The sequence below is a fragment of the Ctenopharyngodon idella genome, chromosome 8 (genome assembly GCF_019924925.1).
Source record: "Ctenopharyngodon idella isolate HZGC_01 chromosome 8, HZGC01, whole genome shotgun sequence".
Taxonomy (NCBI): Eukaryota; Metazoa; Chordata; class Actinopteri; order Cypriniformes; family Xenocyprididae; genus Ctenopharyngodon; species Ctenopharyngodon idella.
In genome coordinates this window covers 20,940,092-20,966,810 of record NC_067227.1, presented here as the reverse complement: position 1 = coordinate 20,966,810, position 26,719 = coordinate 20,940,092, and the positions used below count along the sequence as shown (strand labels likewise).

Genomic DNA, 26,719 nt, shown 5'->3' with positions numbered 1-26,719 from the left:
ACCTTGGTGCTCACAATAGGTCTGTCTTTAAAGGTTTCTTTAAAGTTATAGTTAAAAATCTATTTCACTATAGAAAAAATTAGTTTTTACTTCTGGAACCTGACTCTTGCAATTTACAGTGGGTACGGAAAGTTTTCAGACCCCCTTAAATTTTTCACTCTTTGTTATATTGCAGCCATTTGCTAAAATCATTTAAGTTCATTTTTTTTCCTCATTAATGTACACACAGCACCACATATTGACAGAAAAACACAGAATTGTTGACATTTTTGCAGATTTATTAAAAAAGAAAAACTGAAATATCACATGGTCCTAAGTATTCAGACCCTTTGCTGTGACACTCATATATTTAACTCAGGTGCTGTCCATTTCTTCTGATCATCCTTGAGATGGTTCTACACCTTCATTTGAGTCCAGCTGTGTTTGATTATACTGATTGGACTTGATTAGGAAAGCCACACACCTGTCTATATAAGACCTTACAGCTCACAGTGCATGTCAGAGCAAATGAGAATCATGAGGTCAAAGGAACTGCCTGAAGAGCTCAGAGACAGAATTGTGGCAAGGCACAGATCTGGTCAAGATTACAAAAAAACTTCTGCTGTACTTAAGGTTCCTAAGAGCACAGTGGCCTCCATAATCCTTAAATGGAAGACGTTTGGGACGACCAGAAACCTTCCTAGAGCTGGCCGTCCGGCCAAACTGAGCTATCGGGGGAGAAGAGCCTTGGTGAGAGAGGTAAAGAAGAACCCAAAGATCATTGTGGCTGAGCTCCAGAGATGCAGTCGGGAGATGGGAGAAAGTTGTAGAAAGTCAACCATCACTGCAGCCCTCCACTAGTCGGGGCTTTATGGCAGAGTGGCCCGACGGAAGCCTCTCCTCAGTGCAAGACACATGAAAGCCCGCATGGAGTTTGCTAAGATGGTGAGAAATAAGATTCTCTGGTCTAATGAGACCAAGATAGAACTTTTTGGCCTTAATTCTAAGCGGTATGTGTGGAGAAAACCAGGCACTGTTCATCACCTGTCCAATACAGTCCCAACAGTGAAGCATGGTGGTGGCAGCATCATGCTGTGGGGGTGTTTTTCAGCTGCAGGGACAGGACGACTGGTTGCAATCGAGGGAAAGATGAATGCGGCCAAATACAGGGATATCCTGGACGAAAACCTTCTCCAGAGTGCTCAGGACCTCAGACTGGGCTGAAGGTTTACCTTCCAACAAGACAATGACCCTAAGCACACAGCTAAAATAACGAAGGAGTGGCTTGACAACAACTCCGTGACTGTTCTTGAATGGCCCAGCCAGAGCCCTGACTTAAACCCAATTGAGCATCTCTGGAGAGACCTAAAAATGGCTGTCCACCAATGTTTACCATCCAACCTGACAGAACTGGAGAGGATCTGCAAGGAGGAATGGCAGAGGATCCCCAAATCCAGGTGTGAAAAACTTGTTGCATCTTTCCCAAAAAGACTCATGGCTGTATTAGATCAAAAGGGTGCTTCCACTAAATACTGAGCAAAGGGTCTGAATACTTAGGACCATGTGATATTTCAGTTTTTCTTTTTTAATAAATCTGCAAAAATGTCAACAATTCTGTGTTTTTCTGTCAATATGGGGTGCTGTGTGTACATTAATGAGGAAAAAAAATGAACTTAAATGATTTTAGCAAATGGCTGCAATATAACAAAGAGTGAAAAATTTAAGGGGGTCTGAATACTTTCCGTACCCACTGTAGATGTGGATCAATTAAGGAGAGAGCTGTACATAAAAACAAAAACAAAAAAGCACTAAGGCCTGCAGTACAAAAGTAGCATGCTCCAAATCACACATGCATCTGGAGTCATGACAGAGGTATGCAGTGAAAGAAGACAAAATTGTATTAAAAAATAAAACACAGGACAATTTCAGCACAATGACAGATTGTGAGCAACAAAAGTGAAAAAATTAAACAGGCAAAAGATACAGATATACTGATTAATTCTACTTACTTAATAAGACACACAGTCCAGCTCAATATACGTCCTTCATGTTACCAAAATACTGGCTGTTGTCAACACGGAGAAAAAACAAAAAAAACCTTCTTGTTTCCTGTAGTTAACACCCCTTGCAGCTGCTTTGATGTGTTCCACTAACACAGCATGAGGTTTTCTGTTTTTTTTCTTCCACATACAGCTGCATCTGTTTACAGCAAGTGAGAAATCATCATTAGAGAAAATGCTTTAAAATGCTCTTATTTATTTTTTTCATTACAAATAATACTATCAGCACAACAATGTGACTTAAAAAATTAGCATGAACGTCAAAATGTCTCAATATTTCATTTGTTCCTCTTTCAGTCATAATAAATAAATCAACACATAACAAACAACTGTTTTAACACACCTTGATGACCTGAACTTTCTCCATGTTTCTTGTGGCGGCTTCCCTAGTGTGTACCAGCACTGTGAATGTATACCCTGCGGATAGAAAAAAAGCTGCACGATTTAAATCTATTAAAACTTTACTTAATAAGTGTAAGGTCATTATCTGGGTAGCTTAGTTTGTGGCGAAGGCTGAGCTACCTGGAGGATTGTTGTCTAGAACAGCGTCACACACACTGATTTTTAGGATCACTGCTCTCAGCAGCTGCTCCACATGGGACAGCAGAGTCTCTGAGCTGACACAGAAAAATCATACACATATGAAAGACACGCATAATGTCTGCTTCAAAAATACTGATCCCAATGTCACTCACCTGATGGACACAAGTTGAGGCTGTGAGATCTCAAACACAAATCTCTCCACTGGATGGTGCTCTTTATCCATGATCACCACTACAACCTTCTCAGCCTAATTCTGCACAAACAACATCAAACATGTCTTATCTACTCACTTATGTTTTGTATAGATGGAAAGGTTTGAATTTATATTGCTTAACGTGTTTTTCTTTAAAATATGTACATTAATCAAATATGAAATGAATAAAAAATCTCACATTTTCTATCAGTAACGCATGCCCAGTGGCCGTAGTTGTATCCCTTCTAGTGTTTACCATTTATGGAAAACCATACACGTGATGCAGTATATGAGGGCACCCATTACAAACGTTAACAAAATGACAGATCCAAGTTCAAGATTTAATGTTCTTTCAGTTTATTGTCATTCAGCACTTATACTAGTAGCCTATATAGTGTATAGATACATGCCTTGAATGCACTGAAATAATTTCCTAGCAAAGATGAAGTATAAAATCTTGAATTTATTTTATTTAATTATGTGCTGAGTTGCCATGAATGATCACACATAACAGGGAATCAAGTATGATTGTTTACTAACAAAGTGTTCTTTTGTCATAGGACTGCAACAGCATGGCATGACAACAGAACTACTTTTCGACCAACAGGAGGGTCTGTTTTAACTACATAAGCATACAGCTTCCTCTAGCGGTAAAAACCAGAGGCCAGCGGCATAAAAGTGCTAAGACTAGTCTTAGAAGTTAGTCATCAATTTTTTTTAAGTCAGTCAGTACTAATTTGTCAATTGTTTGGCTGGCATTTGTTATGGAGCAGTTTAAGTTAACTCCATACCTCACAAGAGGTAAAAAAGGTGACATGTATACAATGGATGTGTTTTTACACTGCATTGGGGAAAACAGTTTAAGGATGCAGGCTCAAATCTTGGGGAAGAGTTACTCTACTTGCTCCACTATATTGCTTATTGTTTTTCTTTATAATAATTACAGTTATGACAATTAATATCACACACACTCCAATCACAGACATCCCAATCAATAAAGAAGGTTGTTGTAAAATAGTGATACTTACTTTGTATGCAATTTGCAGACTGTACCATTTGAATATGAACCAGCAGGACAGTGATCACACACTGTATCACTAAATTCTGTTCCTGTAAAAACATGCAAAAATATAAAGTAGGTAAGTTTCAACTCCATGAGCAATTAAGGCAGTGTAAGAAATTGTAGTCTGCCTCGACCCAGATTCCACTCCAAAGTATATTTTAGAATAAGCTCATCCCCAAAATGGCTTAATTATCATAGAGAAGAAGAAAGTCAACTGGTATATTGTTTATGTACCATTTGATCACATCCGGAGCAAATGGTCATCAATTGTAGAATGGGAATGGGTGTGGGACACAGAGAACCATCTCAGACAATGAGGTGTCACAATTTCATTAACATACAGACCACAGCTGATACAGCAGGAGCAATTTCATTTACATTAAGAGTGGTAAACTGTAACAGGATAAAAGGTTTGAGATTTGGATGTTCTGGGTTCATTCTGACACAGGTGAACCCAAGGTGCTTCATGTACTTTGTCACTGCTATGCTGCAATAAACTTCTTCATTGAGATCTTCAACGTCCTCATCATTTTTTCTTACAGCAGTGACAGATATCACATTATTTAGTGACATCATTATTCAGTATAGCATCTGACACACAAAATGAATCATCACATAACTAACTAATAATCTGCCTAATCATAAATCAGTACTTTTTCATTTGTTCTTGTCAGGTGCTCTCAGAGTCACAAGCAAACAATGTCTGTAATAAGGAACTGTGGTAAAACCCTATATCCACAGTAAACTGATTTTCTTTTCCAAGTATAATGTAAATGTAAAACTGCATTGGAACAATATGCAAATTTCCATATGTACAAGTATTTAATATAAATTTAAGCAGAGTTATTGTTCTCGGATGTCATCTCAGTCTATCAGTTTTTGTGGATGTATAATAGCTATTTGAATGATAACAGACTGACCGGTTTGGTTGACGTATTGTCCAGGTGAGCAGGTTGAATGTTTTTTGGTCTTTTGACAGTTTGAGTGCAGGTCTATACAGTAATAACCTGGCAGAGGTTCACACACTGTATTTGATATCGATGTACATGTCTGCTTTACTCTCAGCCCAATACCTTTGACAAGAAAAGAAACAAATGAGGTGTAGAAAATCTGGAGAAAAAAATGGTTTATTGAAAGCAGGGGCTAACATGAAACCACCATAACTCACTAAACGAGATAAAAGTAATTTCTACTCACTTTTATCACAGACTGAACATGGCAAACATTTGGTCAATCCATTGGGAATGTCAGTGTAGGTCATCTCAAGGCATGATTCACATGTTGTGCTTGTGTTCTCGCTTTCCTTGAAAGTAATTGTACCAACACATTCACTGTTTATACCTGTTTATGTCCTATGCAAAAAAAAACAAAAACAAAAAAACAGCAGCTACTTTTGTATGAGCTGTATTAATTATATGTCTGTATATTTCTGTAAACTTAAAAATAATAAAAACTTAAAAAATAATAAAAAATAATCAAAAATCAATAATCTGTAGTAAGGAAAATAATCATGATCTTGTTTTGATCAGTCTCAGTATTGACTGATATTGTACTTTATGCTTATTTTCTGTGACTGCATGAAAATGTATTAATGCAGCTCTGCTCATCCTGTAAATGTCACCATGTTCTGTTGAACAACTTATGGATGTTCACAAGCCAAAATCAAATTGACCTGAATATCCACCACCAAAATATGTACTTTTGGGGAGCTTCCTGGAACATGGTCAGGAACCACTAACCAAGAATTTGAAGTCTAAATGTGGATTATATAACTATAAGACAATATCTGTCAAGTGACTTAAAGGGGTCATATTAAGAAAAATCAAATGTACTGTGACATTCTGAAATAGAATTATGTAAATAGTTTGCATATGATATCACACACACACACACACACACACCAAAGGGAACTAAACAAGGTGATGAGTTAATTAACGAGACACAGGAGGATCAAATGAACTAAAAACAGGCAGGGGAAAACTAGTTCACAGAACAGTACATGTAACATATCGCCCCCCCCCACCCCCCCTCCGGGTAGGCGCAGCCTCGAGCCGTATAGAGTCTAACAGAGGAGGGAAGGGTGGGGGCTCTGGAGGAGGGCGAAGGGCAGAGGAGTAAAAAAACAGTTCACAGAAAACAAAAATAGTCCAAGGGGGAGTGGAGGGCAGGAGGAGCCAAGGGGAAGCCTGAAGCAGGAGGAGCCAGATGTTGGTCCAGAGACCAACCATGATGAGACCCCAGGGTGGAGTCAAAGACGGGAAACGCCATAGTGGAGAGTTGAGCGGCGCCACCCTGGGGACGGCCGATGGAGAAGCCACCGATGGAGATCCAGGTGGAGCTGGAAAGCCAAAGAGCCCAACCGACACTGCTGGATCTGGAGACCGAGCTTGAGCCGGGACGATGAGCATCCGAGGTGGAATCCGGGAACCTGAAGACTGAGACGGAGGCGGTGCGACTGAGGACGAAGGAGGAGACAAAGGGAAGGGGGAGCCAGGTGAAACTGCAGGTGTAGGCTGGATGACGTCTGACCAAGTCGGAGCCTGTGGGACGAGGGAGCCTGGTGGAGTCTTGAGGCTGAGGGTTTCCGGTGGAGCCGAGGAAGGGAGGAGCCACGGCGAAGGCGACGCGTCGACAGGCCGCGGTGGAGTGTTGGATTCGAAGGCTGGAGGCGGAGCCAGGAGATCCCCTGACCTAAGTGAAGCTGGTGGCCTGAAGCTCCGAATCGGGTCCATCCGTTTACGTGATGGAGCTGAAGAGATGCTGAAGGATACCAGAGGAGGCAGAGATGAGTCGACAGTTTGAGGAGGCAGAAATGATGAGCAGGTGATTTGAGGAGGCGGGAGAGGGAGGTTGGGAGGGAACACAGGGCTGGATGGAACCAGCGGGGACACAGACAGTTCTGAGCTGGACGGGACCAGCGGGGCCACAGACAGTTCTGAGCTGGACGGGACCAGCGGGGGAACAAGACATAGGGAATTTACCTCCTCAAACACATCCAATAGGCCCAAAAACGTTTCAGTGGTTATATCGATCCCATCCACCGCGATGATGTTGTGGGCGGGGCTCTCTTCCCAAACCTCGAACTCCACTAACACTCATAGTAACGACATAGTAAATCGTGCGCACGATTAAATTTTTTTTTCTTGCATGTCATGTGCAGGGCTCCGTACATTGCAAATGTTTTATTAAAAGTATAATCTATCAGAAGCAATTAACTAATCATCTAAAACCATTAAATATTAAGTGTCTGTAGCCTACAATATGTGTTCTTTTATACATTTTCAGGGCTTGTTCTGTTTGTTCTATGGATGAGCTAAACAGAGACTATTAACTAGGTATTATTCCTTTAAATTATACAAATACCTCATTAAAACGTCTAAAAATGTATAAAAGTCATCAGAGATCAAGTAATAGACACTTATACACTTAATACTCAGGTAATACACATAAACACTTGTTCAATGATTCGCCGCTGGGGGGCGATCTCAGTGAAACTGCATGATTCATGGGTTCACAAAGATCGCCCCCAGTGATGAACCATTGAAATTTCGAAACGTTTCGAAACAGTTAAGGCTGATTTATACTTCTGCGTTGAGTGCACTCTGTAGCAACAGCGTAGGCTGTGTGTAGCACGCATAGCCTACGACGTAGCCTGATGTGCACCTGTTCAAAAATGTAACAATTCTTCAATTCCACGCGAAGCGCTGTGATTGGTCTGCTAGAACCCCTCCCTCAGGTCAAAAAACTGGTGTGGAGCAATCGGAGAAGAGCGAGCGTTTTCAACTTCCATATGAATGCAAAAACACTGTTTCAGGGGACACATTCAGTCAAACTGCAACAAAAGTCGTTACCTATTTGCCGCTTCTATTTGTAAGCTTCTATGACAACGTACATGACAAGTTGCTTCTTCTTCGGCTTTTGCTTTGATCCTCAACATGACCGCAGACACTGCCTCCTAGTGGTCTGCATGCATGTCGACGCGGACAACGACGCAGAAGTATAAATGAAAACAAGCATAGACAACGGCGCGGAGGCTCCGGCGTGGGTCCGACGCAGAAGTATAAATCAGCCTTTATGACGTAACGAAGCCTCGTTTACTGAAAACACGTGACTTCGGCAGTTTGAAACACGCACTGAAACAAAAGATATGAAACAAAAGATTTGTAAAAGTTTCAAAGCTTCATGAAGCAGTGTTTTGAAAGCGCACGTTTTGCAGTTATCATTTTGTGTCAAAATGTTGGACTTTGGGGTAAAATCATACCCTATATATTGTAGTTGTTGACAACTCATCAATTAAATATTTACCATCTTATATTCTGCATAACTGGGTGTTTTTAAATAAACACTGACAAAAACTATACAAGTTTTAGGGCTGGAAGATCAGGTCAGTGTTTATAATATATAACATTGATATAAGTGATCACTCCCATTTAGATCTACCTATAGCCTATTGTATTTATATAAAGCATTCACAGGCCGATTTGCTTTATTTCCCCGGAGTCGAAATCATGCATTAAAATTAAAATTTTAATGCATTAAAATTTTTAGATCAGATTACAATCGGATAGACAAATAATCGGATTTGGACTGACAGTCTGAAAGAGGCTAAAGTGTTTTTTTCACACACAATACCAAAGATGGTGTTTAAAGGATTTGTACAAGCAAATTGTAGCCTATATTTTATTCAGAATTATTGTGTTTCTATTCTATTGCGCTCTGTCTGTTTGACGCGCATGTGCGCAGCAGTGCTCGTTCACTGTGAAGTTTAGCAACAAAATGGAAATATTTGCATGACTTTATAACATTTACAGATGGAGAATACCTGTGAAATGTAAGTTATGCACTGAGGAAAACACCATGTGTCAAACGCATAAAACAGCACAAAATTTGCTAAGGTGGATCGATTTTATCCATGATCGACCTCTAGGGCTACTTAAGAAAAGCGTGCATGCGCAATTATCTTGACTAGGTAAACCTGGATCAAATTAGTGAGACTGCGTAAACTTCAATTAACTTTTATGAAACCACATAAGCCTCAACTTATTTGTTAGGTTCATTCAAGTCATGTTTTGGAGTTTAATCCCCGTTTTTCCCAGCGTCTTTTATGAAACATCCCTCAGATCAATTTAATCGTTGCTTATGAACATTGTCAAATGGATGTCTTTTTACACTGCATTGGGGAAAACAGTTTAAGGATGCAGGCTCAAATCTTGGGGAGGCGTTACTTGACTTGCCCCACAATATTGATTTCTTTTCTTCTTTATAATGCTTACAATTATGACAATGACAATTAACACCACACACATTCCAATCACAGACATCCCAATCCGTAAACGAGGTGTCCCATTACTGCACTCGGCATCAAATGTCTCTGTTCCTGCCTTGACTTTAATTTTGCCAAGAGATTCACACCTGTTAGAGAGAGGAGTTCAAGTTAAACTATATTTATCTGAGAAAAGAGCTTGATTTAACTTTAAAATCTATTGAAGCAAATTAAAAAACAACAAATGTACAAATTTCATTTTAAGAATGTTTGGAAAGTCAATGTTGTAAAATAATGATACTTACTTTGTATGTAATTTGCAGAGTGTACCATTTGAATATGAACCAGCAGGACAGTGATCACACACTGTATCACTAAATTCTGTTCCTACAGAAACACATTCAGAAATATAAAGTGCTTAATTTTTAACTCCATGAGCAATAAAGGAAGTGACAGGTCTCACATTAACTAGTGACATCATTATTCAGTATAGCATCTGACACACAAAATGAATCATCACATGACTAACTAATAATCTGCCTAACAATAATTCAGTACTTGTTCATTTGTTCTTGTCAGGTGCTCTCAGAGTCACAAGCAAACAATATGTCTGTAATAAGGAACTGTGGTAAAATCACATCCATAGTAAACTGCTTCTCTTTTCCAAGTATACTGCAAATATAAAGCTGCTTTTTGTGGATGTATAATAAAGCTATTTGAATGATTTGAATGACTGACCAGTTTGGTTGACGTATTGTCCAGGTGAGCAGGTTGAATGTTTCTTGGCTTTTGGACAGTTTGAGAGGAAGTCAACACAGCGATAACCTGGCAGAGGTTCACACACTGTATTTGATATCGATGTACATGCTTGCTTTACTCTCAGCCCAATACCTTTGACAAGGAAACAAATGAGTCAGTCACCATGAAACCACCATGATTCACTAAACAAGATAAAACTCATTTCTACTCACTTGAATCACAGACTGAACATGGCAGACATTCTGTCAATCCATTAGGCATGTCAGTGTAGGTCGCCACAAGGCATGAACCACATGTAGTGCTTGTGTTCTCATCACAATGCTTATGAACTCTATTTCCTAGAAAGTAATTATACAAACACAATCACTGTTTATACATGTCCTATGCAAAAAAAAAAAAAAAAAAAAACTTTTGTGTAACCTGTATTAATTATTTCTGTATATTTCTGTAAATTGTGTAAGCTTAAAAATGCAGAATAATCAAGAAAAAAATAATGAGACTGTAGTAAGAGTGTGAAAAATATTGATTCTTGACTGATTTTTTTTACTTTGTTTTTTTTTTCCCAGTGACTGCATGAAAATATATTAATACAGCTATCCTTGTCCTGTAAATGTCACTATGTTCTGCTGAACAACTTATGATGTGAATGTTCACAAGTCAGAATCAAATTGAACTGAATCTGGAAATCTAATCTAAATACAAATATTCAGACAGAGTGGCTGCACTTTATTTAAATAACAGTCCCTGACCATATCAATCCAGCCTTAAAAGATTACAGTTGTTAGGCTCATCAGTGATAATCATGTGACAGTTCAAAACCTGGTACCATGGGGAAAAAAATCATATGACCTCTTTAAATCTGAACTCATGGATATGTGGTGATGTGTAAAGAACAGTTAAACTTACCTGGATCACACATTGGGCAACACTCTCCATTAATTTCATATTCTGCATTATTACAAGTTGCCATACAAAGCACAATGTTCATGATGAGGAGAGGTAGTAGCGTTGATTGACGAATGAAGGTATAGCATATACACATATCATGAAACTGAAAGAATCATCACTGGTCCGGAGGTGACCATTTTGCCCAGTTTTTTTCTTCTGGAGCTGAAAAAGAAATTTATGTTAGATGGCTTTCTGAAAAAGAGACACCTGAAAACGTCTTCATGTTTAAACATGTCTCCATAATTCAACATCTCAACATCCATGGCCACATGCCATCCTTTCCACTGAAACTCAGGGGTATCAAAAATACACTCCAGTTACAGGCTCTTTTCACATCAATGTAACATGATTGTTCCCCCAAACAGCATGTGACATGTCAATTCATCGATAACACGAGAATATAACAACTTACAAATTCCTCTCTCATTCTATATAATATACATCAATCTATTGGAGAACATATATATGGTATATATACGGTTAAAAGTTAAAAGTAAAACATTTAATAATGTACATGCTAATTTTCTGAAAGTTTGAAGACGCTGATCAACTATAGAAATAGAAATGTACATTACTTACCGTTTACCATTTTCTGTTTTGGCAAAACATATTTAAAGCGCAGAACTTCTTGCGTTGCTGGGGTGGGGGAAATTAATCGTGATCTATGGTTCTCTGAAGGAAAAAAACCCCATGACTCACAGTGACTATTTCAAAAGCCAAGCAAAAGTTTCATTATGTTGTGTATCCACAGTGGCGTATAGCGGACGGGCATGCCCGGGTTGAGTCGACAGACGATGATGATGTATCGACGATAGCCAGAGATATTGTCAAATGCATCAAATATTGGCAAGATTAAGAGGATTTGGCATTTCCAGTGAATTATTATTATCACTATTAGTTTAGGCTACTTTCATTATTAAATTAATATTATAATAAATTTGCACCGCAATAATTTCATAGCGCATCACCGTATAACTGACGTGCTGTGAGGATAATAAAAGATTAGGCTCATCTTTGAAAATGTTTTAAACATTTTTTAGGTCTGTTATACAATGAATTATAGGCCTATAATTAAAATTATTAACAGTCTATAATATTTCCTAACACTGACTGCAGTCATCAATGAAAATTAGGAGCTACTTCAAGCACCGACTTTAAAAAAAAACAAGCTGTTTAACACGAAATACTATTATTCTCATTTGCTTCACTATATGTAGCTACGGGCCACAAGAGAAATAATGGAATAAATTAAGATCGTTATCAGCATATTCTCCGTTAATGTAGCGTTAGGCATCTCCGACACTTTTTACTTTAACTTTGAATAGCCTACTGACAGAGGTTAAGCTTTTACCGGCATAACTCTTGCGCAAAGTGCTTCTTGTGTGATATCCATTGGCTCCCCTCCTTGTTTTAAAACGGAAAGATTTACAATATTGTGATCCATCTCCTGTGTGTTCTGAAACGGTGTCTGAGAGATTTTCGGTGATAGTACTGGGTAGAGCTACATGAATATATTCATAAATATATTCAGTATATTTTATAAAAAAAAAATAAAAAAAAACACCGCAGGGACTTTCCACATGAGCTTTACTTGGTTTTCCCCTCAAAAAGTCCCTGCTGTGAGATACTTTTTCAAAGTTCAGGAACCTTCGGGCGTGGGACTGAATTTGGGGAGTAGTTATATGGCAAGCCGTTTTAGCTTAAATTGTTCCCAGTGTTACTCGTCGTATTTGCATTTTTACTAGTAAGAATTCAATTAGAGAGCTCTATAATTCAGTTCCTACTAGTAACAATTATGATTAGAGAGCTCTCAAATTCAACTATTACTAGTAACAATTATGATTAGAGAGCTCTATAATTCAATTAGAGAGCTCTGCAATTGCATTAAAGAGCTCTATAATTCAGTTCTTACTAGTAACAATTATTATTAAAGAGCTCTCTAATTCAATTGCAGAGCTCTCTAATTCAATTAGAGAGATCTGCAATTGAATTAGAGAGCTCTCTAAATCAGTTCTTACTAGTAAGAATTACAATTAGAGAGCTCTTTAATACAATTCTTACTAGTAGCCATTCCTGTTACAGAGCTCTACAATCGTATTTGTGATATTCCAAAGGAATTATTATTTTTGGTTTTGATTTAAGAGTAAAGCAATGTTTATTTAGTAGTTAATGTTCCTATGCATATGGGTGAATTAAAAGGGAAAAAAAAGAAGTCCTGCGTGACTTGCGTAAATATACCCATATACACTACAGTGATGTGAAGAGAATAAAATCCTGCTGCGTTGTTTGAAATTGCAGCTCTAACGTCTCCAGTCTATTCGTTGTTCAAGGGACAAGTTATCACAGTATTCTTACTAGTAAAAACTTGTATTCATTAGATGCAAAACAGATTTGCGATTACACCTATTTCCCTCCCCAAATCCCGCCTGCGATGCTACTCTTCAAAATAAAAGTCCTATTAGAACGAATTGTTATTGTGTCAGAATGACCACAATACTGAGATGAACTTGGATATGTTTTGCTATTAAAAGATTAATATTTAATCACTACATTAATTCACATCTTTACGTTTTATATGGTAATGATAAAGTTTACCAGACAAAATATAGGCCTAATCTCTTTAATAAATAAATAAATAAACAATAGTAATATATATAAAAAGAAAAGCCCAAATTAGGAGTATGCGATATTGACAAATAATATATATATTTTGGGGATTTTTTCGACAAGGATAATGCGATATCCTGCTGATTATGTTTGTGCGGGCTGGTTTATGCCTGTATAAAACTACCAGTAAGTGGCAGCCCAATCCTGTCTTAATGAGTGATTCATTGAATCATTCATTCAAATGATTCGTTCAAAATGGTTGATTCATTTAGAAACGAAGCAAATGACTGTCTTTATGAACTGGTAATTGAAGCACTGACTCAAATTATTCGTTTAAAAACACAGATTCATATCAAGTACGAAATATTGCACTGTTGCTCTGAGATGCACAACAGTTCGGCCCGGCTTTGTTTGAAATTTTCGTTGGCTAAACAAAAACAGACAATATTGTGTCCAAAATGTAACTCACTGAATATTAACTTTTTGTTTTTTATAAACTATAAATATCAAATTCGTGATCACGCTATGTTATAGGCCTATAATAAAATAAAAACTCATACAGGGATATGTTTGCCCTCATATAGCAGCATTACTGGCTTCATCATGCAGTGAATGTTTTGGACTCTCAAGTCGTGTTTTGTTCGTCTTTTGCAAAGTCAGAGACACTCGATAGCGAATGTCTGCTCGTATATCGTTAAAATGACAATTCATAGATGATAAATATCGCACACCCCTATAGCCCAAATTGCCTCAGCATTATTTGGTGGAAAATTCAAATAAAACTCTTGCAATGCTGAACAAAATAAGTATTTTACATTTTTAAAATATCTGCATACCTAATATTTATCTTTTCTGAGCGAGTGTGAATTCACCTTGAAATACAACATTAGCGTATACCTTCACAACGGGGCTAAATGCACACCTTAAGAAAAATGTGCTTTTCAGTTCTCCGATATTAAAACAATCAATTTAGCAAAGTTTGTACTATATTTGGTTTATTTTGATACATATAAAATAATTCATTTTTGTTCAACAAATATACTGTCATTTCAATATGTTCATTTTGAAAATACAGAGACTATAGGCTATTATTAGTTACATAGGGTACTATTATTTTACCCAAAATATAGTTCCGTCAAGGATCAGCCAAAGTAGTGCTGAGCTGAATTTTTGTGCCATCTAGTGGTTTAAAAGAGAATAAAGTCAAACGCGCCTTCAGCCCCGTTGTACCCTATTTCTTGTCTATAAAGCATAATCAATAATGCTATAATGTTATAATGATTTTAATCAACACCAAAAATAGTTAGGCCTATTTCTTATAGGATATATTATGCTTAGGCTATATCAGATCATTAGAACCTCTAAGTTGCTGTTCATCATTGAAAACGGCTTTACTAAACAACCTGGAGTGCCATCGCCCATTTTGTGAATATGCATGAGGCGTGATTATCATAATAAGGTAGTGCTGAATAGAGAGCTCTACAATTATGTTTTTACTAGTAAGAATTCCAATTGCAGAGCTCTCTAATTCAGCTCTTACTAGTAACAATTGAATTAGAGAGCTCTGCAATTGAATTGAAGAGCTCTGCAACTGCATTCTTACTAGTAACAATTGAATTAGAGAGCTCTCTAAATCATGTATAGAGCTCTCTAATTCAATTGTTACTAGTAAGAATGCAATTGCAGAGCTCTCTAATTCAATTACAGAGCTCTGCAATTATACTTATCTTTAATGTGTTTTTTTACTAGTAAAAATTGAATTAGAGAGCTCTGCAATTGCATTTTTACTAGTAAGAAATGCATTAGAGAGCATTGTACAAACCTGATTCCAAAAAAGTTGGGACACTGTACAAATTGTGAATAAAAAAGGAATGCAATAATTTACAAATCTCATAAACTTATATTTTATTCACAATAGAATATAGATAACATATCAAATGTTGAAAGTGAGACATTTTGAAATGTCATGCCAAATATTGACTCATTTTGGATTTCATGAGAGCTACACATTCCAAAAAAGTTGGGACAGGTAGCAATAAGAGGCCGGAAAAGTTAAATGTACATATAAGGAACAGCTGGAGGACCAATTTGCAACTTATTAGGTCAATTGGCAACATGATTGGGTATAAAAAGAGCCTCTCAGAGTGGCAGTGTCTCTCAGAAGTCAAGATGGGCAGAGGATCACCAATTCCCCCAATGCTGCAGCGAAAAATAGTGGAGCAATATCAGTAAGGAGTTTCTCAGAGAAAAATTGCAAAGAGTTTAAAGTTATCATCATCTACAGTGCATAATATCATCCAAAGATTCAAAGACTCTGGAACAGTCTCTGTGCGTAAGGGTCAAGGCTGGAAAACCATACTGGATGCCCGTGATCTTCGGGCCCTTAGACGGCACTGCATCACATACAGGAATGCTACTGTAATGGAAATCACAACATGGGCTCAGGAATACTTCCAGAAAACATTGTCGGTGAACACAATCCACCGTCCCATTCGCCGTTGCCGGCTAAAACTCTATAGGTCAAAAAAAAGAAGCCATATCTAAACATGATCCAGAAGCGTAGCCGTTTTCTCTGGGCCAAGGCTCATTTAAAATGGACTGTGGCAAAGTGGAAAACTGTTCTGTGGTCAGACGAATCAAAATTTGAAGTTCTTTTTGGAAAACTGGGACGCCATGTCATCCGGACTAAAGAGGACAAGGACAACCCAAGTTGTTATCAGCGCTCAGTTCAGAAGCCTGCATCTCTGATGGTATGGGGTTGCATGAGTGCGTGTGGCATGGGCAGCTTACACATCTGGAAAGGCACCATCAATGCTGAAAGGTATATCCAAGTTCTAGAACAACATATGCTCCCATCCAGACGTCGTCTTTCAGGGAAGACCTTGCATTTTCCAACATGACAATGCCAGACCACATACTGCATCAATTACAACATCATAGCTGCGTAGAAGAAGGATCCGGGTACTGAAATGGCCAGCCTGCAGTCCAGATCTTTCACCCATAGAAAACATTTGGCGCATCATAAAGAGGAAGATGCGACAAAGAAGACCTAAGACAGTTGAGCAACTAGAAGCCTGTATTAGACAAGAACGGGACAACATTCCTATTCCTAAACTTGAGCAACTTGTCTCCTCAGTCCCCAGACGTTTGCAGACTGTTATAAAAAGAAGAGGGGATGCCACACAGTTGTCCCAACTTTTTTGAGATGTGTTGATGCCATGAAATTTAAAATCAACTTATTTTCCCTTAAAATGATACATTTTCTCAGTTTAAACATTTGATATGTCATCTTTGTTGTATTCTGAATAAAATATTGAAATTTGAAACTTCCACATCATTGCATTCCTTTTTTATTCACAATTTGTACAGTGTCCCAACTTTTTTGGAATCAGGTTTGTATTTGTTACTAGTAATAATTGGATTAGAGATCTCTCTATTGTGATTGTTACTAGTAAGAACTGAATTATAGAGCACTCTAATTGGAATTTTTACTAGTAAGAATTCAGTTGTAGAGCTCTGTAACGAATGAATGGAAGTCAATGGAGACATATGACTAGTAAAAATTCATTTGCAGAGCTCTCTAATTGTAATTGTTACTAGTAAGAACTGAATTAGAGAGCTCTGTAATTTAAATTCTTACTAGTGATAATTGAATTATAGAGCTCTCTAATCATAATTGTTACTAGTAAGAATTGAATTATAGAGCTCTCTAATTGAATTCTTACTAGTAAAAATGCAGTAACGCTGGGAACAATTTAAGCTAAAACGGCTTGCCATAGAATAGGCGCCCCCTAGCGGATGGAAAAACTACATAGTGCACCTTGCTCGCACAGGCAATTTAGCCGATTTAATTTGATTTGCCGACATGTGAAATGCATATCTATCTGCAGTGTGGCCTTTCTGCAAGGTTTATTGATCCAAAATGTTTTTATTCATCTTCTATATCCTTGCGTGGTGTTCTGTACATCGTGGCTGTGAATGTTTATCCACATTGCCTTTCATTTCAGTTTAAAAAAGATAAAAATCATTGTCAGTTTTGCCTATCACTTGCCAGGCATTTTGGTCGCTTTATTAGAAAGTTGTTTCTCTGTGCTGTGTGTGAAAGAAAATAAAAGTTGTCTTAAGGCGCAGGTATAGGCCTTAGCCTACTTCATTTTCTGCGTCCCGCTCCATCTCGTGCACAGTTGAGCACGCGATCCTTTCAAAGCAGCTTACTCCTTTGGCCTTAAGCGCGGAAAGAGTTCGTGCGCACTATCTAGTCAGTGGACTGCTGTTTTTCAAGCAGACACTCGCCCACACATATATGATTTGACTATCAGTCCAATAAAGGCAATCAGATTCGACTATGTAAATCCGTAGTCGGGGACACCCCTAGAAAAAAATTACTGACCCCAAACTTTTGAACGGTAGTGTATATTGTCACAAAAGATTTCTATTTTAAATAAATGCTGATATTTTTTAACTTTTTATTCATCAAAGAATCCTGAAAAAGTATCACAGGTTATAAAATAATATTAAGCAGCACAACTGTTTCCAACATTGATAATAAATCAGTATATTACAATGATTTCTGAAGGATCATGTGACACTGAAGACTGGAGTAATGATGCTGAAAATTCAGTTTTGATCACAGAAATAAATTATATTAAAACCATTATTTTAAATTGGAAAAATATTTCACAATATTACTGTTTTTTCAGTATTTTCGATCAAATAACTGCAGGCTTGATGAGCATAAGAGACTTCTTTCAAAAACATTAAAAACAGTATTCCATCCAGTCATTTTATTTCCATGTCACTGAACATAAGGAGATCACTTTAATAGCTGGTTTCTGAACATATCGCCAAAAAATTGTTTTTACACTGCGTTGGGAAAAACAGTTTAAGGATGCAGGTTTAAATCTCGGGGAGGAGTTACTTGATATTGCTTTTTTTTTTTCTTTATGATAATAACAACAACAACAACAACAACTATGACAGTTAACACCACACACACTCCAAACACAGACATCCCAATCAGTAAAAAAGGTGTCCCATCACTGCACTCAGCATCAAACGTCTCTGTTCCTGCCTTGACTGTAATTTTGTCAAGAGATTCACACCTGTTAGACAGAGGAGTTCAAGTTGAACTATATTTCTCTTGTGAGAAAAGAGCTTGATTTAAAAACAAAATCTAATGAAACAAATAAAAAAAATAAAATAAATAAAAATAAAAAAATGTACACATTTAAGTCAGTGTCATAAAATAATGGTACTTACTTTGTATGCAATTTGCAGACTGTACCATTTGAATATGAATCAGCAGGACAGTCATCACACACTGTATCACTAAATTCTGTTCCTGTAAAAACACATGCAGAAATATAAGTACTTAAAGGGTTAGTTCACCCAAAAATGAAATTTCTGTCATTAATTACTCACCTTCATGTCATTCCAAACCTGTAAGACCTTCGTTCATCTTCAGAACACAAATTAAGATATTTTTGATGAAATCCAAGAGGTTTTTTTTTATTCCGCATAGAAAGCAACATAATTACCATCATTTAAGGTCCAGAATAGTAGTAAAGACATCAATAAAATAGTCAACGTGACTACAGTGGTTCAACTTTTATGTTATGAAGTGACGAGAATCTCACGTCTACTACTAATCTTACTACTTTTCTGGACCTTGAATGCTAGTAATTACGTTGCTTTCTATGGGGGATAAAAAGTCTCTTGGATTTCATCAAAAATATCTTAATTTGTGTTCCTAAGATGAATGAACTCAAAGGTCTTATGGGTTTGGAACGACATGAGGGTGAGTACTTAATGACAGAAATTTCATTTTTGGGTGAACTAACCCTTTAAGTTTGAACTCCAGGAGCAATAGAACCAGTGACAGGTCTCACATTAGCTAGTGACATAATTATTCAGTATAGCATCTGACACGCAAAATGAATTAACACATAACAAATAATCTACTTAATCAAAACTGCATTTTTCAACTGGTTTTTGTCAGGTGCTGGCAGAGTCAAATGCAAACAATATTTCTGTCATGAGGAAATGTGGTAAAACCACATCCACAGTAAACAGATTCTCTTTTCCATGTGTGATGAAAAGTTGTAAAAGCTGATTTGGAACAATATGCAAATTTCCATATGTACAGTTATTTAATATAAATGCAAGCAGAGTTATTGTTCTCAGATGTCATCTCAGTCTATCAGTTTTTGTGGATGTATAATAGCTATTTAAATGATAACAGACTGACCGGTTTGGTTGACGTATTTTCCAGGTATGCAGGTTGAATGTTTCATGGCCTTGTGACAGTTTGAGTGCATAGAGCCTATGCAGTAATAACCTAGCAGAGGTTCACACACTGTATTTGATATTAATGTACATTCCTGCTTTACTCTCAGCCCAATACCTTTGACAATAAAGGAAACAATGAGTCAGTTGTAGAAAACCTGCCAAAAAAGATGATTTGAAAGAAGGGACTGACATGAAACCACCATAACTCACTAAACAAGATAAAAGTAATTTCTACTCACTTTCATCACAGACTAAACATGGCAGACATTTGGTCAATCCATTAGGAATGTCAGTGTAGGTCGTCACAAGGCACTGATCACATGAAGTGCTTGTATTCGTATCACAATGCTTCTCAACTCTATTTCCTAGAAAATAATTCATAAAATAATTACAAAATAATTACAACTTGCAAATAACAACTTGTACATATATTTTTTGTATAAGCTGTATTAATTATATGTCTGTGTATGTCTGTTAATTGTGTAAACAACAATTTGGAATAATAAAAATAAAATAATCTGATTGTGGTATGACTGGGTAAAAATACAGATTTCCAATTAATCTGGATCTGGTTTTGAACAATATTGATTCTTGCCTGATTTTTCTTTTCTTTTTTCTTTTTTACTTTATGCTTATTTTCTGCAATTGCATGAAATATTTACAGCTCTGCTTGTCCTGTAGATGTCATTGTGTTCTGCTGGTCAACTTACTAGAGTTGTGAATGTTCTTAGAGGGTTAGTTCACCCAAAAATGAAAATTCTGTCATTAATTGTCCCTTCGCCGGGAGTTTGATTGACAGGCGATCTAACCAATCATAACGCCGAATCCGCCATTTAGTCCAACAAAGCAGTCAGGGGAGTTAGCAGATTAATGTTGGTGGACTTAAACTTGAAAAATTATGTGTACTGACTTCTTTCTGTGGTTGAAATTTGGTTCATTCATGTTTTTTGGATGATATAAATTAACTAGTAAGAAGAGATGATCGGTTTATGAGCCGCTTGATCTGAAGCGCTACAGCTAACTGTCACGACACATTAAAGAGCCACAAAACCGGTATTTATTGTTTAAATTTCTTTGAAATTTGAGACTTTGTTTCATATCAAAAGTAACCTGCTCTATCTTGTCTGTCGATACGTTGTCAGTGTCTTCTTTGCTCCGCGATATATTTTTCACTGCGTGAAAACGTGTGGCGTGAGAGGGGCATGGCTTGTCGGACATAGCAACAGTAACTAAAGGAGGCGGGTCTTTGCGAACGGTCAATTACTCACCCTCATGTCGTTCCACACCCGTAAGACCTTCGTTCATCTTCGGAACACAAATTAAGATATTTTTAATAAAATCCGATGGCTCAGTGAGGCCTGAATTGCCAGCAAGAAAAATAACATTTTCAATACCCAGAAAGCTACTAAAGACATATTTAAAACAGTTCATGTGACTACAGTGGTTCAACCTTAATGTTATGAAGCGACGAGAATACTTTTTGTGACAATATTGCCTTTATGACAATATCTAGTGATGGGCATTTCAAAACACTGCTTCATGAAGCTTTGAAGCTTTACAAATCTTTTGTTTCAATTCAGTGGTTCGGAGCATGTATCAAACTGCCAAAGTCACGCCCCCCAGTGGTGAACCACTGAAATTTTGAAACACTTATGATGTAACGAAGCCTGAAATCACATGACTTTGGCGCTCCAAATCTCTGATTCGAAACAAAAGATTAGTAAAGCTTCATGAAGCAGTGTTTTGAAATCGCCCATCACTAGATATTGTCATAAAGTCGTTATTTTGGGGTTTTTTTTGGCGCACAAAAAGTATTCTCGTCACTTCATAACATTAAGGTTGAACCACTGTACTCACATGAACTGTTTTAAATATGTTACTAGTAGCTTTCTGGGCATTGAAAGTGTTAATTGTCTTGCTGGCTATGCAGGCCTCACTGAGCCATCGGATTTTATGAAAAATATCTTAATTTGTCTTCCGAAGATGAACGAAGGTCTTACGGGTGTGAAACGACATGAGGGTGAGTAATAAATGACAGAATTTTCATTTTTGGGGAACTAACCCTTTAAATCAGAATTGAACTGAATCTGTATTGAAACCCATAGACTGGAGTCATGTTTTGTGTATATGCTACATAATGCAATGATGGCTAACAACACACTCAAAACACATTCAAATTTTCACAATAGATCAGGTCTATAGTGATATAGATTAAACTCTTATATTAACTTAGACCAGTGGTTCCCAACCATGTTCCTGGAGACATGTCCCTTATCTGAAGCTTAGAATCAGGTGTTTTTGATTAGGGAGAAAAAATGCATACTTTCGGGGAGCTTTCTGGAACATGTTTGGGAATCAATGACATAGATTTTGAAGTCTAGGTCAACCTAACTAAAATATTATACATCTTAGTGACATAAAGGGGTCATATAATGAAATATCAAATGTCCGATGACATTGTGAAAAAACTGTGTATAAATAGATATACATAGATTTCACACTGTATTTCAACAACTTGGCCTGCCCAGTGATGAGAGGAGAAATTAAAATGGTTACTATTATACCTATGTCAGATGAAGGGTAAGCGCACCACATGTGCAGTTTCTGCAAATGGGACTGCACCTGCTGCTTTGCATAGCACACTGAAAAAGAGTGTCTGGCCATTATCAGTCGAAACGTAAAAGATTGTTTAAAAGACAGTTTAAAGCCTGACAAATCATATGACCCCTTTAAGCTTCTGACTTCATCTGCATCTGTTGTGGTGATAAGATGAAGAACAGTTGGACTTACCTGGATCACACATTGGGCAACACTCTCCATCAATTTCGTATTCTGCATTATTACAAGCTGCCATGCAAAGCATGATTTTCACGACGAGTATTGAGAGAATATAGTATATACACATATCAGAGAATTAATAAAATCATCACTGGTCCAGAGGTGATAATTTTGTCTCATGAAGCTGAAAAAGAGATTTCTGTTAGTTGGCTTTCAGAAAAAAAGAGAGAGCAATTGTGCCAGACCCTATATGACCTAATATGACCAATAACACTTTTGTCTTAATACGCACTTGTCATCTCTATAAATCAATTTTAGTAAAATTTATGGGTATCAAAACTAAACACACTGAACTAGCTTGTAACATGATGTCAACTTAGAAAGACAGAGGAAATGATAATTTACAAAATGCCCATCTCTCAAATAACATATCCAGGAATTAAAGGTTAAGCATTCATTTTAAAAAAATAAAATAAACATTTGAAGATGCTGGACAACTGCATTCACTACATTCTCTCAAAAGACAAAACTATTCTAAATATGGTTAAATTATCTAGTTTAAATGAACTATTGCCTTAAAGAGTTAGTTAGCCCCAAAAAATTGTCATATTTTCCTTATGACGTTCCAAACTTGTAAGACCTTAGTTCATCTTCGAAACACAAATGAACATGTTTTAATGAAATATGAAGAATTAGATTTCCGTCCCTCCATAGACAGCTACGCAACTATCACTTTGATGCTTCAAAATGTTCATAAAGAGATCATAAATCTAATCCATACGAATTGAGCGGTTTAGTCCAAATTTTCTGAAGAGACACGATCGCTTGAACAGATTTAATTTAGACTTTTATTCACACAAAAACATTCACCAACTCACACATCAGTTGTGGTAAATGGAAGCTCAAGCATGTTTGCTTGACGTGTGTGAGAACCATTCTTGTGTGCTACGCAGCAGTTTGAGCTTCTGCAAGAACCAATGAGGTTTGTTCTCACACATTAAGCAAGTACGGTTGAGCTTCTGTTTATGTTCGCTGATCAATGTTTATATGTGAATAAAAGCCTCCAGATGTGAAAGTTGGTGATGCTAGTAGTTTCCAGTCATTTGCCCTAAAGGTTCATCTTCTTGTGAGTATGTTGCTGTCCCTGGAGGGCCTGAGAGGCACTGAACTCAGCTGTTGTTCCCATGTAGACAGGGTCCTCAGCAAACTTCCCAAGTACCTCAGAGACAACTTCATTGAGTTCCTACAGATGCAAGGCAAACTGAATGTCGCCAGTCTCAATCCATATAATCTTCAGGACTTCTCTGGTTGGCTGCAGGGTAAAGCTCAACAACAGCATCTATCCAGTAGACTAGTTGAACGTTATCAGAAAGAGAAATCCTCCTACTCACTTCAGGGAAGGGTTTCAACTTGATCAAAAGGACAGGGTGCTTCAGTCTACCATGGAACAGAGCCTCAAACTGTCAAGGCACCTAAGCCGGTACCTCAGCCCTCTCAGTGGAAGAAATCCAAAGTCCATTGTCTATTCTGCCACAGCAAAGAGCATTAAATAATCTAGTGCTCTGAAATAAAGGAGCAATCTACAGAAAGTCTCATGCAATGGATAGCAGAAGGGGAACGATGCTGGAAATGCAGCCGTTCACACTGTCCAGAGGACTGTAACCTAAAGAAACCATGTGGAATACTGTGGGGAGATACATTTCCAAGTCCTCCATGGAATCGCTGAACAGCGAGCCAAGGTTAAGCCCACCAGCACGTTAAACAGTAGGATCTACCTCACACCTTCCAGTCCCTCAGGTCGAGTACTACTGAAAGTTGTGCCTGTGCTTCTACATAAAAAGGACAGAACAATTGAGACCTTTGCAATATTAGATGACAATGCTGAATGTACCATGCTTTTACCTGCTGCTGCTCAACAGCTTCAGCTGGAAGGGAAAGAGGAAACCCTAGCCTTACGCACTATCCGTCCTGATGTCACATTCCTAGCTGGCTCAGTTGTTACCTTTGATGTGTCCTCCAGAACCAATCCAGGAGTCAGGTACAGAATCCAGAATGCCTTCATTGCAGATGGATTAGATCTAGTGGAACAGAACTACCCAGTCAAAGCTCTTCAACGTCGATATGCCCACTTGAGAGATATTCCATTGCAGTCATTCAAGAATGTTCAGCACTTGTTGCTGATTGGCTCAGATAATAGCCCTCTGATCACTGCGGTGAAAACCGTTCATGTAGCCACTCAGGTTGGACCAGTTGCAGTCCACACAAAACTAGGCTGGGCTCTTCAAGGCCCCAAAGGTCTTCAAAATTGAGCAACTTCCACTCATCAGAGTTATTGGATCACCGCATCAGCAGCATATGACACCCTTTATAGAGATGTTGAGCGACTGTGGCAGCTAGATTCTCTACCTTACCACAGTGAAAAGCTGCTGACTCGTTCTGAACAGGACCAAGTGTCTATTAAGATCCTGGACAGCAAGACCTGTAGGGTGTTAATCGATGGAATTCAACGCTATGCCACTCCCTTATTAAGAACTGATGATTCCCCCAAGCTGAATGCTCCTCATGAATCTGTGCTGGCCAATCTCCGCAGTACCGAAAGGAGACTCAAAGATCAACCAGAGAAGGCTATCGAGGTGAGATGAGTAGACTGATTCAAGCAGGTTATGTAAAAGAGATCACAGCTAAAGAAGCTAATGAATCTGCCACATCACCTAGTCTACCATAATGGAAAGGCACGTCTGGTGTTCAATTGTTCATTTGTATACAAAGGTATGTCCCTCAATGAGCAGCTGCTGCCAGGACCAAACCTGGGACCACTCCTACTTGGGGTCCTACTGCGATTTCGACAGCACAGTGTTACAATCAGTGGAGACATCAAGTGTATGTTTCACCAGGCTCACCTGTTACCTGAGGACAGAGCTTTACTGATATTCCTTTGGCGGGATTTGCAACGAGAGATTCCACCGCAAGTATATGAATGGCAGGTGCACATTGGCGGTACGCAGGGAGGAGTTTTGAACGGTGACACGACAGGCTGAGAAGTGCCGCATGTGATTAAGTTAGCCGTTATGCTTTCTCCAATGGTAAGAGATACAGACCCTCTTATCTTCCTATAATAATACGATCTCTGGTTAAAATCCTCCACATTCAATAGGCTATATGCACGGTTACTTCCTGGATGTCGTTAAGCCAGCTCGGGCATTTCCGGTGAACTGTTAGCTGTTTGACACAAAACCATCAATGGTTGACTTTTTAATGTTGTATTCATATTTTATTGCAGTTATCACATTTACCTAATTTGCCAATAAACCAGTTTTATTGATTGCAATAAAGACGAAGCTGTTGGGACCATTTAAAAAATGCCATGTCTGAATTTAGACACGCACACACATTTTTTCCCCAGCACTTCGAATGTTATTTTTAATGTGATGACCACAAACATTATTTGTTCATCCTTCTGAGGTTGTTCCCATTGTAAAACCGAACGTTTAAAAATGTAGGAAATTCAACATTTGATAGAAAACACTTATTTAAAAATAAAAAAGACAATAATTACCACTTTAACCAGCAGGTGGCGGCAAAGTAGCATTTATTTGCGCATGTATCAGCCATTTCCTCTAATCGTTTTTGACTAAATATTAAACATGATAAAATAACTAGGTTTAAAAATACATTTTGTCAATGTGAAGTATGAAATACTCAAAAAATCTTAAGAAAAACAATAACTTTTCTTGTGAATGAATGACACAGAAAGCGAGCACCGCGCTTTCCCTTTGTAATCACAGCAGCTGTCAGTCAGTGCAGCGCAAGATCAATGATTTCAGCACACTTGTAAAAACACACATTATATTCAATTAATCTAACTAAAGTGCACAATAAATATTTAACATAGAAGTGTGAAAACTGAATTTAGCCGAGGAGGAACAATGAGGTATACGTCTTTATTTATTTATTTTTTATGCAGTCTTACGTTTGAATAACTAAATTAATGCTATGCCTGACTATTTAAGTGACTATATTCTGATTACAAACTAAGTATTATACTGTATACATTATAGTATTTACTACACTTTGTTAATGAATGCTACAGCTTACTGTAGTAATAACTATACTGAACAGATAAACTAATAAATACTGTAATATACTTTAGTTTTTACTACAGTAAACTGTAGTGTATTGTAGTATAATATACCCTATAGTTGTAGAAAACTTAGTACAGTATTGGATAAACTAATTTT

The 26,719-nt window shown here is 37.6% G+C and overlaps 1 protein-coding gene across 8 annotated transcripts in view; it reads right to left on the bottom strand.

Moving 5' to 3' along the window:
- LOC127518168 (tumor necrosis factor receptor superfamily member 3-like) overlaps window positions 1-26,652 on the bottom strand; it is a 36,085-nt gene extending 9,433 nt beyond the window's left edge. Inside the window, exons 1-8 of one of the 8 annotated variants that reach the window (XM_051904537.1) lie at window positions 12,160-12,505; window positions 11,388-11,480; window positions 10,767-10,970; window positions 10,073-10,198; window positions 9,840-9,992; window positions 9,407-9,488; window positions 9,143-9,250; window positions 5,096-6,598 (exon numbers count right to left, since the gene is read on the bottom strand). In XM_051904537.1, coding sequence (XP_051760497.1) covers window positions 5,824-6,598; window positions 9,143-9,250; window positions 9,407-9,488; window positions 9,840-9,992; window positions 10,073-10,198; window positions 10,767-10,902 — 1,380 coding nt within the window. In that variant the 5' untranslated portion in view covers window positions 10,903-10,970; window positions 11,388-11,480; window positions 12,160-12,505 and the 3' untranslated portion in view covers window positions 5,096-5,823. Of the gene's footprint in view, window positions 1-1,988; window positions 2,179-2,382; window positions 2,457-2,561; window positions 2,657-2,734; window positions 2,802-5,095; window positions 6,599-9,111; window positions 9,251-9,406; window positions 9,489-9,839; window positions 9,993-10,072; window positions 10,199-10,766; window positions 10,971-11,387; window positions 11,481-12,159; window positions 12,506-19,662; window positions 19,819-19,942; window positions 20,069-22,493 lie in introns of those variants that run through there. The other 7 variants (XR_007931473.1, XM_051904538.1, XM_051904542.1 and 4 more) reach the window with 7 other exon arrangements.
- Window positions 26,653-26,719: the final 67 nt, after the last annotated feature.